At 46.5% G+C, this 19,109-nt stretch overlaps 1 protein-coding gene across 2 annotated transcripts in view; it reads right to left on the minus strand.

The window, feature by feature from the left end:
• The window catches only part of LOC310844300 (broad substrate specificity ATP-binding cassette transporter ABCG2-like), a 32,501-nt gene extending 16,260 nt beyond the window's left edge, over positions 1-16,241 (minus strand). The window contains exons 1-7 of one of the 2 annotated variants that reach the window (XR_014564038.1): positions 15,942-16,180; positions 12,876-13,175; positions 9,695-9,754; positions 7,956-8,070; positions 6,472-6,624; positions 5,261-5,418; positions 3,822-3,973 (exon numbers count right to left, since the gene is read on the minus strand). Coding sequence is in view for 1 of the 2 variants with exons in the window: in XM_083738345.1 (XP_083594471.1) it covers positions 3,822-3,973; positions 5,261-5,418; positions 6,472-6,624; positions 7,956-8,070; positions 9,695-9,754; positions 12,876-13,165 (928 nt within the window). In the remaining variant the exon portion in view is untranslated. Of the gene's footprint in view, positions 1-3,821; positions 3,974-5,260; positions 5,419-6,471; positions 6,625-7,955; positions 8,071-9,694; positions 9,755-12,875; positions 13,176-15,941 lie in introns of both variants that reach the window. The other variant, XM_083738345.1, reaches the window with a different exon arrangement.
• Between the last annotated feature and the right edge of the window lie 2,868 nt (positions 16,242-19,109).

Here is a 19,109-nt window from a genome sequence, read left to right on the forward strand (position 1 = left end):
TCCCCATTGTCTTTTCCTTCACAAATACTGCCTCAAGGGCACATTTAAGATATGAATACAGTGGTGCCTCGCAAGACGAAAAGAATCCGTTCCGTGAGTCTCTTCGTCTTGTGTTTTTTTCGTCTTGCGAAGCAAGCCCATTAGCAGCTTAGCGGCTTAGCGGATCAGCTGTTAAGCGGCTTAGCCGATCAGCTGATAAGTGGCTTAGTGGATCAGCTGATAAGCGGCTTAGCGGCTTAGGAAAAGGGGGGGGGGAAACGCAGGAACTCGCAAGACATTTTCGTCTTGCGAAGCAAGTCCATAGGAAATTCGTTTTGCGAAGCACCTCCAAAACAGAAAACCCTTTCGTCTAGCGGGTTTTCCGTCTTGCGAGGCATTCGTCTTGCGGGGCACCACTGTAGGGTGTGACCCTGTGACCTGGCTAAGGAACTAAGTATTTATCATGACAAAAGACTGGCCAGGCTCCCCAGGCAATCCAATCAATTGACCATTAAACAGGTAACCTGTCAGACAAGATAAACAGATTTCTGCTGTAGATAAACAGATTTCTTTCTGTGATGTAGGTATGATGTATGGAGGGGTGTTCTTGAGCTCCAGGGCAGGGAATTAAAAATGTCTATATAAGGGCAGGCACACCTTTGTTCGGGGTTCCTCCTCCCTCCTGCACGTGGTATGTGAGGACCCTGTTGCAACAGATCAATAAAGATCAAGCTTACTAGCTGTTTTCCTTCTCAATATTCTCTGGTGGGCCTCTGTTATTTTCTCCTAGGGAAGCTAGGTAAGGACTCTATACGGGCTCTTGGATACCCCACAGCGCCACCTGTGCCTCTCTAATTGTTGGGTTAATGAACGGCAAAAAGATCTACAGTGGTGCCCAGCAAGATGAATGTCTCGCAAGATGGAAAATCCGCTAGACGAAAGGGTTTTCCGTTTTGGAGGCGCTTCGCAAAACGAATTTCCTATGGGCTTGCTTCGCAAGACGAAAAGTCTTGCGAGTTCCTGCGGGGTTTTTTCCTCCCCCCCCCCCTTTCCCCAAGCCGCTAAGCCGTTTAACAGCTGATCCGCTAAGCCGCTTAACAGCTGATCCGCTAAGCCGCTTATCAGCTGATCCGCTAAGCCGCTTATCAGCTGATCCGCTAAGCCGCTAAGCCGCTTATCAGTTGATCCGCTAAGCCCGCTAAGCTGCTAATAGTGCTAATCCGCTAATAGGCTTGCTTCGCAAGACGAAAAAACCGCAAGACGAAGAGACTTGTGGAACGGATTCTTTTCGTCTTGCGAGGCACCACTGTATATGCATCTTCCCTTTCAATGCAGAGAGCTTGCCTAGACCTTCCCACAAATTCTCCAGAAACAATGCAATATGGTAACCAGGTCCTTCTTTCTTAAGGGCTAAATAGGAGTAAGAGTAGTAGAAGCTACTGCAGATTATGCCCCAATTCAGGTAAAATTGGCACTTTGCGATAAATAAGTGGGTTTTGGGTTGCAATTTGGACACTCGGTCCCTAAAAGCTTCGCCATCACTGCCTTAGGGGTCCCTTCCAACTCTACAACTCTATGACTCTATGCTGAATTTTGACCCCAGAGGAACAAAAGCAAGGTGAAGTAATCCTGTATATTTGGATTCAAAGTGTGTGTGCATGTGTGTGTGTTCAGCGCTACAGTGGATGCTTGGGTTGTGAACGTGATCCGTGTGGGATGCACGTTCGCAACCCACAGTGTTCGCAACTCACAGCCGCGCGTCTGCGCACATGTGGGTTGTGATTCGGCATGTCTGCGCATGCACAAAGCCCAATTTAGCGCTTCAGCGCATGCGCGACCACCAAAACCCGGAAGTAACCCGTTCCAATTCTTCCGGGTTTTGGCGGTCCATAACTCGAAAAAACACAACCTGAAGCATCTGTAACCCAAGGTATGACTGTACAGTGGTACCTCAGGTTACATATGCTTCAGGTTACATATGCTTCAGGTTACAGACTCCCCTAATCCAGAAATAGTGCTTCAGGTTAAGAACTTTGCTTCAGGATAAGAACAGAAATCGTGCTCTGGCGGCGCGGTGGCAGCAGGAGGCCCCATTAGCTAAAGTGGTGCTTCAGGTTAAGAACAGTTTCAGGTTTAGAACAGACCTCCGGAACGAATTAAGTACCGTATTTTTCGCTCTATAACACGCACCCGACCATAACACGCACATAGTTTTTAGAGGAGGAAAATCCGTAGGCATTCCACCCGTAGGCATTCCCTCCATAACACGCACATTTCCCCTTACTTTCTAGTTGGAAAAAAGTGAGTGTTATGGTGCAAAAAATACGGTACTTAACCTGAGGTACCACTGTACTAACAACAGAGAGGGCAATCCCCAACACGACAGCCTTCTTCCCTAGGGGCAAATCTCACTATGCCTTCATCATAATTTATCTTGTTCACACCTGCAGAGAGATGTCACTGCTATCGTGCTCTTTCCCTCCTTCAGGGGTTTTTTGTGGCAAGAAGAAAGATGGAGGAAGCAGTGGGGGGAGGGAGAGAATGGAAGAATCCCAACTGGCTCGTGCTGTTTCCTGGAATCCCCATACAATTATGTAAAGGAGACATGGCAATTGGCCATTAAAAGGCTTGTCTGGAAGCGCCCACTGTCAGCCCAAGCAGCTGAGACAGAGACAGTCCCTGATATATAATGTGATGGAAAAAATGTTGAAATATACATTTATAAAGAAACCAGAAGCATTTTTACTGGGCATTGTGGGGAGTGATATAAATTGAAAGGAATGTAAACTCTTTTTATATGCAATAACAGCAGCAAGAATATTACTGGCCCAAAAATGGAAGCAAGAAGAATTACCGACGATTGAAGAATGGAGGATGAAGTTAATGGACTATGCAGAACTAGATAAACTAACAGGAAGGATTTGAAACCGGCGGGACTAGAAATTCACGGAAGACTGGAGTAAATTTACGGACTATTTGAAAAGTATTTGCGAAGATCAGACGACGTTTGTAGATTTGCAAGAAGTTTGGTGAGGAGTATTATTGGAAGTATTGCAAAAATGGAGAAGGGGAAGGATGATTTGTTAAGTGAGGTAAAGGCAATATAAAGTTAAGAAATGCATAAGAAGTGGTTAAAACGGTGGATCATCAGAGGTGCTGATGGAAGTCCAAAAAGATTGTATAATTGATAAGTTTTGTGGTACATTTTATAATTTATATGTTAAAATCAATAAAAATTATTTTAAAAAAGAGAGAGACAGAGACAGTCCCAGAAGTCTCTCTGCTAGTGTCTCCGAGGCGAATCTTGATCTTGACATGAAATCTGCGTGCCATTGGCAGCTCTCAGTTGTCTACAAAAGCTTCAGTGAACCCCTTGAGTTTTCTAATCCCTGCTCTGGTGAGTTTTGCTGACATTCCCGCGCCTACAAACTCTTATAATAACTGTCGGAATCTCCACTCGGCCAAGCCGATAAGGCCTCATCTTCCTCCGAGCTGAGCCTTTGAAATCGCCTCCGACATGTTTAATGGCCTGAGGCTTTGATAAGGCCTCAAGCACATTCTATCCAGCAGGGTTCCCAGCACAGGGAAGAGACGAGAGGTTTGGCTACATTGTATAGAGTTTTATTTCTTACTATGCAGACAGCTAAGAAATATACATCCTCTCTCTTCGAAAGCAGAGAGCAACTGAACAAAGGAAAAAAGGAAACAGGAAACCACTAACGTCACATCCCGTCTCCCTTTCCTGTGAGACTGCAAGGTCTCTGGAATGTAAACAGAGTCCTGTGACTCCACGCAGCTGCCTAGTGAGAAACAGAAACTAACAATAACAAGAGCAAACTTACCAATAGACTGGAAATATCCAAGGGCTTCCTTTGCAGGTCCATGATAGAGTACCATCCCCAAAGCCAGTAACGTCAAGCTATCGAACAGCTTGAAGATGGAATAGCGAGGTTGGTGGATGGAGAAAATGATGGTTCTACCTCTTCTGGAGAGCCTAGGATGAAAAGCCGCACCTTTTAAGTTTTAGTTCTCTTGATGAGGTAGGACGATGGCAAAAATGCAAAAAACGTGCAAGTCTGCCCCCCGGCCTTAAATTTACAAACAGGATGCTGCCGCCTTTCTGAAGCTAAGCAAGGTTGGGTTTCTCAATGCCTGGATGGCCGACCACCTAGGGCAACATCCCCAAACTCAACCCTCCAGATGTTTTGGGACTACAACTCCCATCATCCCTAGATACCCAGCTCTACCTCTCTTTTAAATCAGAACCAGTGAAGGCGGTGAAGGTCCTGTGTGAGTGCCTGGAGGCGGTTGGAGGATGGATGGCGGCTAATGGATTGAGGTTGAATCCTGACAAGACTGAAGTACTGTTTTTGGGGGACAGGGGGCGGGCGGATGTGGGGGATTCCCTGGTTCTGAATGGGGTAACTGTGCCCCTGAAGGACCAGGTGCGCAGCCTGGGAGTCATTTTGGACTCACAGCTGTCCATGGAGGCACAGGTCAAATCTGTGTCCAGGGTGGCTGTCTACCAGCTCCACCTGGTACGCAGGCTAAGACCCTACCTGCCCGCAGACTGTCTCGCCAGAGTGGTGCATGCTCTAGTTATTTCCTGCTTTGACTACTGCAATGCGCTCTGTGTGGGGCTACCTTTGAAGGTGACTGCAATTAATCCAGAATGCGGCAGCTAGACTGGTGACTGGGAGTGGCCGCCGGGACCACATAACACCGGTCCTGAGAGATCTGGATTGGCTCCCAGTATGTTTCCAAGCACAATTCAAAGTGTTGGTGCTGACCTTTAAAGCCCTAAACGGCCTTGGCCCAGTATACCTGAAGGAGCGTCTCCACCCCCATCGTTCTGCCCGGACGCTGAGGTCCAGTGTCTAGGGCCTTCTGGCGGTTCCCTCACTGCGAGAAGCAAAGCTACAGGGAACCAGGCAGAGGGCCTTCTCGGTAGCGATGTCCGCCCTGTGGAACGCCCTCCCATCAGATGTAAATAAATAATAAATTATTATTATTATTATTATTATTATTATTATTACTATTACTATTACTATTACTATTACTATTACTACAGAACCAGTGGTCAGGGATGGTGGGAATTGTTTTCCCAAAACATCTTGAAGGTTGAGTTTGGCGATGCCTAACTTAGGTTAAGGTTAAGAACAGTTTCAGGTTAAGTACGGACCTCCGGAACGCATTAAGTACTTAACCCGAGGTACCACTGTATTATTATTATTATCCTTAAGTACTTTCAAGGGTTTCTAGAAGGGATAGGGCGTCTTACCTCTTCAGCAGGAGGAGAACAGCATTGGCAGTGCTGGCATCGAGGCCTGTGGTGGGTTCATCTAGGAACAGCACTGGTGGTTCAGTGATCAGTTCCATTGCTATATTAGTCCTCTTCCGTTCTCCCCCAGACACGCCTCGAATCAGTTCAGTTCCTACCTGCAAAAAAAATAATTTAGGCATACCAAGCGTGCATCAGACACTGGAAAAACACCTCTAAGTGGTGTTATGGTATTCAAGCTGAGAAGTTAGAAAGCTATACAGTTACTGACTGACACCTGTGTGCATGAAAGCAGCTTCTGTCCCAACCCCTTTTTCTTTGTGCTTCCTGGAACAAGCAAGAAGCCCTGTGGAATGGTTCCCAGCTCAAGTGTATAAAATCTCTCTAAAAGGGAGATTTTACAGCCTGCATCTTTTCCAACCCAAAGATTGCATTATCCTTTTGGTAAGGAAACCAAATCATTTTCTTTTTTAAGTTATTTGTTCATCTTTGTTTCGCTACCAGCAGATAGAGACTTGTTTGCTGTAACTTCTGCAAAAACTCTGTGGATATAAAGCTTCACTTATTTAGAAAACGAAGTGTCTTTGATTTAATCTAGCTTAAGTATTTTGTGGGTAGCAGTTGTTTAAAGGTAGATGAAGGCATAAGTAAATCTAACCAAGTTTTAAGGTGCATTGAGCAATCGCCACTGTGCTAACTCTGCTACAAGGGAGTAAAGATATTTCTTCCAAACCTCTCTCTCTAACATGGGGTGGGTAAAGGTAAAGGTAAAGGGACCCCTGACCATTAGGTCCAGTCGTGACCGACTCTGGGGTTGCGACGCTCATCTCGCTTTATTGGCCGAGGGAGCTGGTGTACAGCTTCTGGGTCATGTGGCCAGCATGACTAAGCCGCTTCTGGCGAACCAGAGCAGCACACGGAAACACCATTTACCTTCCCTCCGGAGCGGTACCTATTTATCTACTTGCACTTTGATGTGCTTTCGAACTACTAGGTTGGCAGGAGCAGGGACCGAGCAACGGGAGCTCACCCCGTCATGGGGATTCGAACCGCCGACCTTCTGATCGGCAAGTCCTAGGCTCTGTGGTTTAACCCACAGCGCCACCCACGTCCCATGGGGTGGGTAGGGTCACACTATTAACACTACGTTTGTGCTAACAGCTATGGGGATATCAGCAAAGTCTTTTAAATTACCCCCAAGATGTGCTCACCTTAGTATCAGCCACTTTGCTCAGCCCCAGCTCATTGATAATCTGGACTACACGCTCTTCCTTCTCCTGAAAGCTGATAGAGTTCGGAAGCCGCAAGGCTGCTGAGAAGAGGAGATTCTCCCTCACTGTCATTGTTCCCATGACAACATCATCCTGAAAGCAGAATATTTTGACTGTAAGAAAGCACATGCAAAGGAATATCCTCCTTCCCTCCGTCCTGCCATTCCAGGTGCAGAAACTGAATGGACTAGCAGCTGACTCTTACTTCAAGAAAGCCCCTTAATTTTAATGGGTCTACTCTCTGTTTAGGCCCCATCTGCCCTATAAATTCAAAGCAGCATCATACCATGTTAAACAGCCATGGCTTCCCCCTCAGAATCCTGGGAGCTGTTTGTTAAGGATGCTGAGAGTTGTTATTGACAGACAGAGTCTTGCAGTAAATAAAAAAGACCATGCAAAGTCAAAGGTCCAAAAGAAAAAACTTTTACAGTGGTACCTTGGCTCTCAAACGCCTTGGTACTCAAACAACTTGGAACCCAAACACTGCAAACCCGGAAGTAAGTGTTCCGGTTTGCAAACTTTTTTCGAAAGCTGAACATGCTCTGTTTTGAGTGCCACACTTCCGTTTTCAGTGTTACGCTGAGGTCTGTCTGTTTTTGCTATTTACTTTGTGTTTTTGCGACTCATTTTGTTTTGTTTTGGTGACTGTGTGGGACCCAGTTCAGCTACTGACTGATTGTGTGACTGCAGTACATTGTTTATTGCTTTCATTTTATGGATCAATGGTCTCATTAGATAGTAAAATCCATGTTAAATTGCTGTTTTAGGGGTGGTTTTTAAAAGTCTGGAATGGATTAATCCATTTTGCATTACTTTCTATGGGAAAGCATGCCTTGGTTTTGGAACGCTTTGGTTTTGGAATGGACTTCCAGAACAGATTAATCTTGAGAACCAAGGTACCACTGTCCTAAAAGGCAAAGGTTTGTTACAAAAAAACTTCAGACACACAAGGTACAAATGAAAGTAAGAGAGTGATAGAGAGCAACTCGCTGAGTGCAGGAATTTCTCTCTCCCGGCTCAGTGTGACCTTGAGATAGTCAAAACAATATTTGCATCGGAAATGAACCTTCTAGAATCTTCCAGGATTTTCTAGCACTTTCCAGTTTCTGTCTACAAAGACTTTAGTCATCACAGTTAGGAGGCCCTTATTCCCCTCACAGAGCTACAGTTCTCAAAGTGGTTTAACAGTCAGTCCTTCTTCCAAGGGAACTCTGGGAATTGTAGTTCCGTGAGGCGGAAGAGGAGTCTCAGAGCTCTCAGCAACTCTAGTTCGCAGGATTCTTTGGGGGGAAGCCACAGCTATCTGAAGTGGTATGATAGTGCTTTGACTGTGTTGTGCGGATGGGTGCTTATCACCCCAAGAACTGGGGTGGCGGGGAAAACAGATATAGCAGAATCAAAATTCAAAAGGCTGAGACACTCACCTGAACTACATATCCTGAGATGCACTTGAAATTGGGAGGTTGTGGGACACCATCTATAAGAACATCCCCTGACAAGCCAGCAGGATCTTTTCGAGCAGCCAAAACATCTAGGAGGCTAAAGGTAAAGGCAAAGGTAAAGGTAAAGGACCCCGACAGTTGTTCAGTCGTGGACGACTCTGGGGTTGCAATGCTCATATCGCTTTACAGGCCAAGGGAGCCAGCGTTTGTCCACAGACAGTTTTTCCAGGTCATGTGGCCAGCATGACTAAGCCGCTTCTGGCACAACGGAACACCGAAACCAGTGCAGCGCACGGAAACGCCGTTTACCTTCCCGCTACAGTGGTACCTATTTATCTACTTGCACTGGTGTGTTTTCGAACTGCTAGGTTGGCAGGAGCTGGGACTGAGCAATGGGAGCTCACCCCATTGCGGGGATTCGAACCGCCAACCTTCTGATCGGGAAGCCCAAGGCTCAGTGGTTTAGACCACAGCGCCACCCGCGTCTCTAGGAGGCTAGAAATGGTAAAATGTTCTGTCAAGTCCTCCTGCTTTTGAGACTATGATTTCCAACAGGAATAACAATAAACAACACAGCGAGGTCTTTTTCTGGACCCAAACACTGGGGACTGTGTTATTCCTAACCATCTCTGGAAGAGACATTCTCACTGTAAAAACACTGATAAGCAAAAAAAATATTCATATAAAACGAACCAATGAGGAATTCAAATCTTGTACTAAGGAAGCCCATTGGAAAGCAAGCAAATGATGCTTTTAAATGGAACATTGGAGAAACAGGTTATTACAGTGGTACCTTGGTTTGCATACATCTTGGTTTACATATGTTTTGGATTACAAACACGTCAAACCCGGAAGCGCGTGCCCTGGTTTGCAACCTTTTTTTGCATTCCAACCCATTTTTTCTGATTACGAACAATTTTTTTTGGAGGCCCCATTGGAGAAAGCCTGCCTTGGGTTGCAACCTGTTTTGGATTACAAACAGACCTCCTGGACAGATTATGATTGTAAACCAAGGTACCACTGTAGTGGATTGTTGCTATGAATAAGTAGTGGTACCAATCCTTTGGTCTAGCAGGGCTCCTTTTGCGCCATTACTGCACGATAAGAAGAAATTCAGGAGCTGTGTTGGTGCTGCCATCACTGTATCTGCAGGCTGAGAAAAGCCTCATTTTCTTTTTTGTCCATTGTCCCTATTTTTCAGGGACAGTCCTGGATTTACAGAAGCCGTCCCAGTTTCTGATTTGATCCTGGAATGTTCCACTTTTCCTTAAGGTAAAGGGACACCTGACCATTAGGTCCAGTCGTGGCCGACTCTGGGGTTGTGGCGCTCATCTTGCTTTACTGGCCAGCATACAGCTTCCGGGTCATGTGGCCAGCATGACTAAGCCGCTTCTGGCGAACCAGAGCAGCACACGGAAACACCGTTTACCTTCCTGCCGGAGTGGTACCTATTTATCTACTTGCACTCTGACGTGCTTTCGAACTGCTAGGTTGGCAGGAGCAGGGACCGAGCAATGGGAGCTCACCCCGTCACAGGGATTCGAACCGCTGACCTTCTGATCGGCAAGCCCTAGGCTCTATGGTTTAGACCACAGCGCCACCCGCGTCCCCTAAAGCATGTGCTACTAGCCTCTAATTAAATAACAATAATTCCAAAAATCAAAGCTTTCTGATAACAAATTTCCCACACCACTTGGAATTTGGCCTTAAGACATACTCACGAAGATTTGCCGCTTCCTGTTGGTCCCAGGATAGCATTCATGCCTGGCCTCATGATGCCACTAGAAGTAAAAATGAATAAAAAGGAGGTTCAGTTTATCAATAGTTTTTTGCGTGATCTATGTGGCATAATGACATCAGATCCTTTTCCCACATCTTCTGCCACACCAACGTTTTGTTACAGAAATTTCCATTCTGGAATTGTTGGTGATATAAATGGTTCACCTGCTATTATTCTGCTCATAATTTTATTCTTCCACCTGCCTGCAGGTGTTTGTGAAATCCTATATTTGGCGTTGAATCTGGATTCTTCAATACCTCCTCTTCCATTTTAAAATACCAAGTTTCTGGCCCATATGTATGGAAATATACAAAGAAACCTATGCCCTGCCCACGGCTGAATTTACCGAATTTTTCGCTCCATAAGACACACCTAGTTTTTAGAGGAGGAAAAGCAGGAAAAAAATATTCTGAACGAAACAGTGGATGTATGATTTTTGTGGTTCATGCTGTGGCCACAGACATGATATGTGATTTGACGGTGAGTTTGGGGTAGCCCAATGCAAAAATCCTGAGGATTCATGTGGATCCGTGCTTTGTAACCACGGTTTTGCGCCATTGCGGCCCCACGAAACAGTGGATGTGTGATTTTTTCATGCAGGCTGTAGCCATGGACATGCTAAGTGATCTGATGGTAAATTTGGGGTGACTCAATGCAAAAATCCTGAGGATTCATGTGCTTTTACCTCCTCCCTCCCAGGCAGCCTCCTTTATCGCTAGCGTCCCTTATCTCCCTCCTGATCGCTTCCTTTCAACACCCCCTTCCCTCTTGTTTACCTTAGCGTCTTTTCCTTAGCTGGAGCAGTTTTTTGCTCCTCCTCTTCTTCTAATTTCTCTCCTCGTTGCTTTAATCTTCCTGTCTCCTCTCCTTGCAAGTTTGCTGTCTTTACCTCCCCCCTCCCAGGCAGCCTCCTTTATTTCTAGAGCCCCATATCTCCCCTCCCGATCGCTTGCTGATTAGCTGATCAGTGGCTTTGTTTCAACACCCCCTTCCCTCTTTCTAAAAAAAAAAAAAGCACGATCTGCTTTTCACCCCTGGGCAATTCGGCTCCAGGGACCACACACTTGCCCCATAAGACATACAGACATTTCCCCTTACTTTTTAGGAGGAAAAAAGTGAGTCTTATGGAGCGAAAAATACAGTATCTGACTTTTAGAAGACATCTGAAGGCAGCCCTGTTTGGGGAAGTTTTTAATGTTTGATGTTTTATTGTGTTTTTAATACTCTGTTGGGAGCCGCCCAGAGTGGCTGGGGAAACCTGGCCATATGGGTGGGGTATAAGTAATAAAATATTATTATTATTATTGGTTTCCAATCTTCTCACTTTAAAAAGGAAGTCAAATGAAAGAAAGGCTATCCCCCTAGAATTTCTCAAGGCTTGAGGAAGTTTGTGCACATAACACTCTATTGTTTTCCAGATTTGGATGCTCTTTCATGTGCCTGCCCATATAATTGTTTGAGCTATCAGATTGGCACTTGCATAATGTGGACCTGGCAGAGTAATTTAGTGGCTCTGAGCAGCAGCAGCAGCAGCATTATGATGGCCTGGGATTCGGACTCAGAAGCTGAACCTGAGGAATCCCAGCCTGCGCAGGAGTCCCCGCCTCCAGAACCAGCTGAGCCAGGGCTGGGGCTTGAGCCTGAAGGGTCCTCACCTGTGCTGGATCCTCGGGTGCAGGCACCAGCTGAGTCTGCTCTGGCTCCTGAGGTGATGGAGGACCCATTGCCTGCCGGTGCTCCACTCTCAGCCCTGTCAGGGGAAGCTGAGGTTGCCTCTGGGTCCAGTAACCCTCCAGCCTCTCCTGAGCTACAGAGGCTCAGGGCAGAGAGGGGGCGGGAACTAAGTTCCCGCAGGAGGAGTGCTTGCCTCCAGGCCAGAAGAGGCGAGTCACCTGTGGACCAGGGCCGCCCTATGTCTCAGGGCAGATAAAAGCCAGCCAGCCCCAGTCCCAGGTTGCAGGAGCAACATTGTTGGTAGCCCGTTCCTGCCTGCACCCTGTCCTGCTCTTCTGCCAGAGTTCCTGACCTCACCCGACTCCCTGCCTTGGACCCAGCTACAGCTTTGACGGACAGCCTCCATACCACACCATTGAACTCGGACTGGACTCGGACCTCGCCTCTTGGTTAGCCCCCAGGACCAGCACAAGCATCCTGAAGGGAGAAACCCATTCTCTTGATGGGAAGCTCAAGTCTCCCCAAGGGAAATGTCACATCTAACATGTGGTACACATTCCTCCAGCAAATAAAACAACAGAATTAAATCACAGCAGGCTTATAGGCAGAGGGGGATGGGCTTGTGTCTCATACTGAGGCAGAGCCGAAGAATGGGATTGGATGCTCCTTTTTTGACCTATTCCAGGTGCCTGTTTCTGTCACACATGAGGGTCCTGCTTCAATCATGTATTCTCCCCATCTTTATGTCATATCGTCTCTTCACCTTCCTTCGCAGCTGGCTTGCTGTAGACCTGGACCTCCCAAAGGCACATCCAGCACTTTAAAGCTGGGCTTTTCTCTCCACACACAAAATCTCAGCAAAGATATTCGCAGTGGTCCTTTCAGAATTGTGCCATTAACTAAGCAATTGATATTGGAAACTCCCCCCCCAAAAAAAACAACAACAACAACACCTAAAACTTCAGCTCACCCATTCAATTTACTGTCTGAAAACATTTACAGTAGTACCTCGGGTTAAGAACTTAATTCGTTCTGGAGGTCCGTTCTTAACCTGAAACTGTTCTTAACCTGAAGCACCACTTTGGCTAATGGGGCCTCCCACTGCTGCCGCGCCACTGCTTCACAATTTCTGTTCTCATCCTGAAACAAAGTTCTTAACCTGAGGTACTATTTCTGGGTTAGTGGAGTCTGTAACCTGAAGTGTATGTAACCTGAAGCGTATGTAACCCGAGGTACCACTGTATTGTCTTGAGCTCTCAATGAATTAGGAAGATGAGCTCCTTAAGTAATGTTTGATGTGTTACTGTATTTTAATATTGTGTTGAAAGCTGCCCAGAGTGGCTGGGGAAAATTATTATTATTATTATTATTATTATTATTATTATTACTACTACTACTAAGACTTCCCCCAAAATTCTATGTTAAGACGCACATTTGCAAGCACTTACTAGACGTTATGAAGGATTTTCTTCTCCACCACTTTCCGTTTGCACGGGGGTCCCTGGGACTGCTTGATGGAATACTGGATGCCGTGGAAACTCACCACTGACCCCCGAGGGGATCGGAGAGATTCTCTGGTTGGGACTGAACGCAGGAACGGACCCCCTCGTTCTGTTTCATTCCCAGCAGATGCATTCCTAGGGTTGGACACAGCTGTTGTTTCTGAACCTTTGCTGCACGTGTCAAACTCTATCGGCCCAACGCTAACAGAGTCTTCGATTTTCTCCAAGGTTCCCATCTGTCACTGCCTGAAATATTAAAATGCATTGAATTCGCTTTTGAACAGAACACTTACAGCGGATTTGAAGCACTCCCTTTGAGGATTCCGAGAAACATGAAGAATCCCGTCATTTCTACAGCACTTTCAAGGCACAAATTATCGTCATCCCCAAAATAACATGCCTAAAATCTACCAGGCTTTACGGAAAATTACTTAAGGGTTTTCTGCAGGCTTGCAAATATAACAGACACAACACAAAAGGGAAAAGGGATTGGGAGGGAAGAAGAAAATAAACAAGCACAGGCACAATTTCTTAAGGTGACATAGTTATTATAATTATCGCTTGGATGGAGACCATTCAGGGAGGAGAGGAGTCAAAAGGCAGCTGGGTTCTTTCTCTGCCGGTGGATTGGGCCCCATTATCCCACTGAGAAACAGACAACTCTCAACCTACGAAGGGTTTATGCTCTGGAGAAAGCGTGTAAAGCCAAAATTGTGTATAGTCAAAATACATTGGGTTCAATGTTGGGTACGATTGCCAAAGTCTTTTTTCCCAGATGCCTTCCTTTTTTTAACCCCCCCTTTTTTGCTAAGCACGTAAAACTAGTGGCATAGCTTGGGATGACAGTGCCCAGGGCAAGGCGTGTATCCTCAGTACCACCTGCCTATAGGCTGGAATGAGGGGGCAATAGCTTGGCGACCTGCCCCAGTGGCAGCTGCAGTGCCCCATGAGCGTTGAGCATGGCGGAAAGCTGAATGTGCTCAAGTTAGATGTGTTTGAGTTACCTGTACTCTCTTACAGCAGTTTTGTAACTGAGATTACACTTCCTGTTTCACAGACCAGGGATCATGAAGATAAGAGCTAATTCTTTGCCCTAGACAACTGGACCTGAGCCATCTATATTTTATGATATGGTTGTATAGATATAAATTTATGAATAATTCTAATCAAGCTTCGTTCCACTGTATAAGCAAACCAGCTGGCCTCATTTTTGCTCAGTATGTAGTATTCTAATAGGAGCTAGGTGTTCATTTAGCAATTTGAGAGCTTGTTAAAAGTACTGAAACAGGAATGAAACAACGGGCACAGTCCTCTGTGCAGTTCCCATTCATTGCACAACAGACAATAGACAATGGAAGAAATACAACGGTGGTCAGTGTTTACATTTCTGACAGTGCAATCCTATAAGATAAATACAAGAGTCCCATCAGTATTGGCATTCTGCGGGTTCCTGTAGACATACCTGTTAAAGCACGGATTCCCCTGAACTGAACTTTATTGTTTCAGCTGTTTTTCACTCTTTTAACTGTTACACATTTTTAATTGTCTATTTAACTAGGGATATTTTCATGCTCAATAGATTTGTTATGTAATAATAATAATAATAATAAACATATATGTCTATCCAGAAGCCCCACTGAATTCAGAATAAGGTTTGCGGAACTCAAAGACTTTCCTTTGAGCAGACAATTTCACTGGAAGCCAGAGCATCCCCAGATCAACTCATTCTTCCAATACGAATTCACACAAGCCACTATCCACCTCAGATCCTGCCACTGTGGCCACAATCCCACACCGCAATCTAGCGATAATATCAGCCTACTTTACTGGAAGCTGCCTGATACTGAGTTGGCTCATTGGTCCACCTACCTGAATATTGCCTCCAGCAGCCTTTCTCAACCTTGCCACATCCCATGTTCTTGAACTAAAACTCCCACCACCCCTGACCACTAGGCATGCTGGCTTGGAACGATGGGAGTTGTAGTACAACAACACCTGGGGACCAAAGGCTGGTCTACACACTATAACTGGCCGGAGCTCTCCAAAATTTTAGGCAGGAGTTCTTTCTGTCCTGGCTCTACCTGGAAACAGCAGGGATTGAACCTGGACGCTCACATATTGAAAGAAGATGCTCTAGCACTGAGCCATGGCCCTTGCCCTAAAATACAGGTGAACTATATTCTTATTATTATTACCTGCCTTTCACCCTGAGGTCCCAGGGCAGGTTTTACAGCATTAAAACACAATACTGAAAACTTACAATCGCAAAATTAAGGTGAGTCCTAAAACAAAAGCCAGGGTAATTAGGAGCATCTTAAGTATTTTCTGGAAGCTGGACAATGAAGATGCCCGATGCAACTGGGGAATTATAGAATTGTAGAGTTGGAAGGGACCAAAAAGATTATCTCGTCCAAACCAGGAATCTTTTGCTCAAACCCACAACCCTTAGATTAAAAGTCTCCTGGTCTACTGACTGAGCTAACGTTACAACAAATCTGCAAATTGTTATTAATTCTGAATATTATTTTGCCCTCGTTCTGTTTCTTTACTTATGAAGAAAACTCAGAGAGCAGAGAGGAGCACAGACAGGCTTTCAGAAGTCAAGATGATTAAAAGGAGACCTTTAACTGGATCATCCTCTGCAAACTGATGCGAGTGCAAATTCAAGTTACAAACAAAGAACTCATGATCAGCCGTGTCTTCTGAATTAGCCCATTCCAAGGGGGGTGGCAAAAAGGGCTTTAAAAAAACCATTAAAGATTTTCTTGGTTTGCAAAAGCACATGCCTTGTCTCTTTTTTCAGGTTGTACAGTCTTTCTTACATTTGTTGTGAGACATTAGCGTTGAGTACCGCCTTCTCCGTAGAGCAGCCCGGCAGACTCCCAGTCCTCTGAAAACTAAGCCCCAAGTAAGTAACACAAATTGCAGATAGCAGTGAGGCGAAAAGAGTGGCAGGCAAACTAGCCATTACATAGCATCCTCTCTACTTCCAATGCCCAAGCGGTTCAGTACCTCTTTGGTTCTGCTTGCTGCCCAAAAGCTCCCGGTCCGATTCAGCTCAGCTGCCTACAGGTCTCTCCTCAGCAGAACTGAAGGTGAAAACCGCTATTCCCTGGTTGCTGCTGACTCAGTTCAAGGCAACTTACATAAACTTTTGTTTGAGGAACTCTCATTAGCAGCTTCTGAATGCTGATATGCTGATGGGAGTGTCAAATTACTGCTGTCACGCAATCTCCCCTGAGGTCACTGGAGGAGAAGTCACAAGCAAAGAGTCAGCGTTGCCTTCATAAAGAGAATTTTAACTGTATTTTTGTTGTGGTTGGCTTTTTCTCTTTTTCTTTTGGCAGATAGGGGGGTTTCGGAAGATCTTCGGAGATGTAGGAAAAAGAATCTTCCGGTTTTGAATTTGGAGACCTCCCCTTTCCCCCACTGATGATTGCACGTTTATCCCTGAATAGCCGTGTAAGAAACTGCATGCAGGTTGCGAACATGACTGCCGGAATTCCTCCTGCTTCTCCAGGTTGCTGTTTGAACCTGTGCAAATAAAAAATTGGACAGAAATAAAAAATCCTTCCCCCTTGCAATCTCTTTTTGCATTACTAGATTTTTTTCAATGAATCCGGGGACACTTTTCAGCTTCAATGGATTTTGTATGGGGACTGATTTGCAGCGGCGTAGCGTTGGTTGTCAGCACCCGGGGCAAGGCAAGTAATTTGCACCCCCTAACCCGGGGCAAGGCAAGTAATTTGCGCCCCTAACCCCTAACCTGCCACCGCTGCCAGCTTCTTCTTGCTGCTGCCTGGGCTGGGGTATTTACGGTAAGGTAGCCACGGAGGTGGCGGCGGGTCCGTGTCAGGTGATCTGAGGCGAGTTGCCGCTGGCGCTGCCACCCAAACGACGCCGCTTGCCCAGAGGAGGAGGAGGGCAGAGAGGCGAGGAAAATGCAACATGGCCCAGCAGCTGCAGCAGCAGCGACAGCGGCGGGGCTGTGAGGATGGGCTGCCTGGCGCTCCCTCCACGGCCCTGATGTGCGGGGACTGCGGCGAGCACTGAGAGCCGCTGCCTGCCGGACGCCTGCAGCCCGCACGCGCGCACAGCTCGTCGGTTCCGTGAGACATGGGGCTCTGCTACAGCCTGCGCCCGAGGCTCTTCGGCGACTCTGGAGGCGGTGAGCGCGCCCCCCCCAGATGTTGCACCCGGTGTGGCCGGCCCCCCCTGCACCCCCCACGCTACGCCACTGCTGATTTGTAAATCCGGGGGCTGTCCCCGGAAAACAGGGACGTCTGGTAACCTTATAATACAGACATCAAACAAACAATGAAAAATAAACTTTCCCACCCTAAATGTATTTTATACCATATGTATCTCACTGTCCTTTATTTGCTGTTGTGCATGTGGTTCCAGAATACTGTCCTGCAGTTTAAGTAAAGTCGTACCTCGGAAGTCGAATGGAATCCATTCCGGAAGTCCGTTCGACTTCCAAAATGTTTGGAAACCAAAGCTCCTGCAGCCAATCAGAAGCCACGAAAGCAGTGTCAGACGTTTGGGTTCCAAAGAACGTTCACAAACTGGGACACTCAATTCCAGGTTTGCGGCGTTCAGGAGCCAAAACGTTTGACTCGCAAGGTGTTTGACTTCTGAGGTATGGCTGTACAACACAGCCCCCTTTCTGCATCGCCTGCCTGGAAACGGCTTACTTCTGAGTAGACAGTGTCAAGCTCCATTTACAATAAAGGAATAAACACGCCATATGTTTCCTAAGAAATGGCTGGCTGCGGAAGCACTGCAATGAAATAATTTAAAGCGCATTGGTGATCTTTTCCTTCGAAAATATAGGAAGTGCTTTGTATGCCAGCTTCACCATTTCCTTTACAGTGGTACCTCGGGTTAAGTACTTAATTCGTTCCGGAGGTCTGTCCTTAACCTGAAACTGTTCTTAACCTGAAGCACCACTTTAGCTAATGGGGCCTCCTGCTGCCACCGTGCCACCGCCGTGCGATTTCTGTTCTCATCCTGAAGCAAAGTTCTTAACCTGAGGTACTATTTCTGGGTTAGCGGAGTCTGTAACGTGAAGCGTATGTAACCTGAAGCGTATGTAACCTGAGGTACCACCGTATTTGGTGCAGGGATTTTATTTTAGGAGAAACAGGTTTTTGCACCCACCCACACCACTTTAAATTGTTCTCTGACACGTGGAGAGGAGGAAAAATGAAAACCGGGACATTTCAGGATCAAATCAGAAACTGGGGTGGCTTCTGTAATTCCGGGACTGTCCCAGGGAAACAGGGGCCCCTGGAGGGTAAGCTATGAAATAAGCTAAGCAGCTCTGTTGCCCTCTAGAGCAGGGGTCAGCAAGGTTTGCCTTGCCTGGGCCGGTTCACTCCAGCGGAGATCTCACCATGGGCCGGATTACGTGTGTGTGTGTGAGTGTGTGTGCCTGTGATTTCTGGTGTCCGTGTCTGTGCAGATGCAATTTTCAGTGTCTGCACATGCACAGATGCGATTTCTGGATTTTTGGAAGCAAGTTCCCGTGCCACACTGTGCCGGTTTAGCACAGCGCATGGGGGCTTGCTGAAAGGGTGGCTCAGTTCGGGGGCGGCTTGTGGGCCGGTTAAACAACCCCCATGGCCCGCTTGCGGCCCATGGGTCTTAGGTTGCCTACCCCTGCTCTGGCCTTCTTGCAGTGGGCAATTCACTGAAAAGTGTTGGGTGAACAAATGATTAACAGGAGACGAGCAGAGTAAATTAGGGGGAATTCCTCGATGTCCTATAACCACCCTGTCAACAAATCAGAATGAAGCTCCATGTGAGCATTGCTCAAACAGAATAGGAGGAAAGCTCATTGCATAGGTCACTTCCCCTAGCGGTAACATTTATTGAAATTGTGATTTCCCACAAAACTGTGTGTCTGCTATAGGCCCACCACATATTTTAGCTTTATTCTTCACATATGGTAAGGATTCAACCTCTTTTTTTGGTGATGTGGCGCAAGGACTAATCAGAACTGCTGCAGATGTTGTCTTCTTCCATCTGGAAGGAGCCAGAGCGTCAGTAAACAGCCGATCGTCTCCCCCAAACAGGCTCCCCCCTCCCTTTGGCATATGGCTTTTGCACTGTAAAGTCAACTCCGCACAAACAGATGAAAAAACAGGAGATGAGCAGAAATTGCTTCCCTGTGTG

This window comes from Podarcis gaigeae (assembly GCF_964106915.1).
Source record: "Podarcis gaigeae genome assembly, chromosome: 5".
NCBI classification, from domain to species: domain Eukaryota; kingdom Metazoa; phylum Chordata; class Lepidosauria; order Squamata; family Lacertidae; genus Podarcis; species Podarcis gaigeae.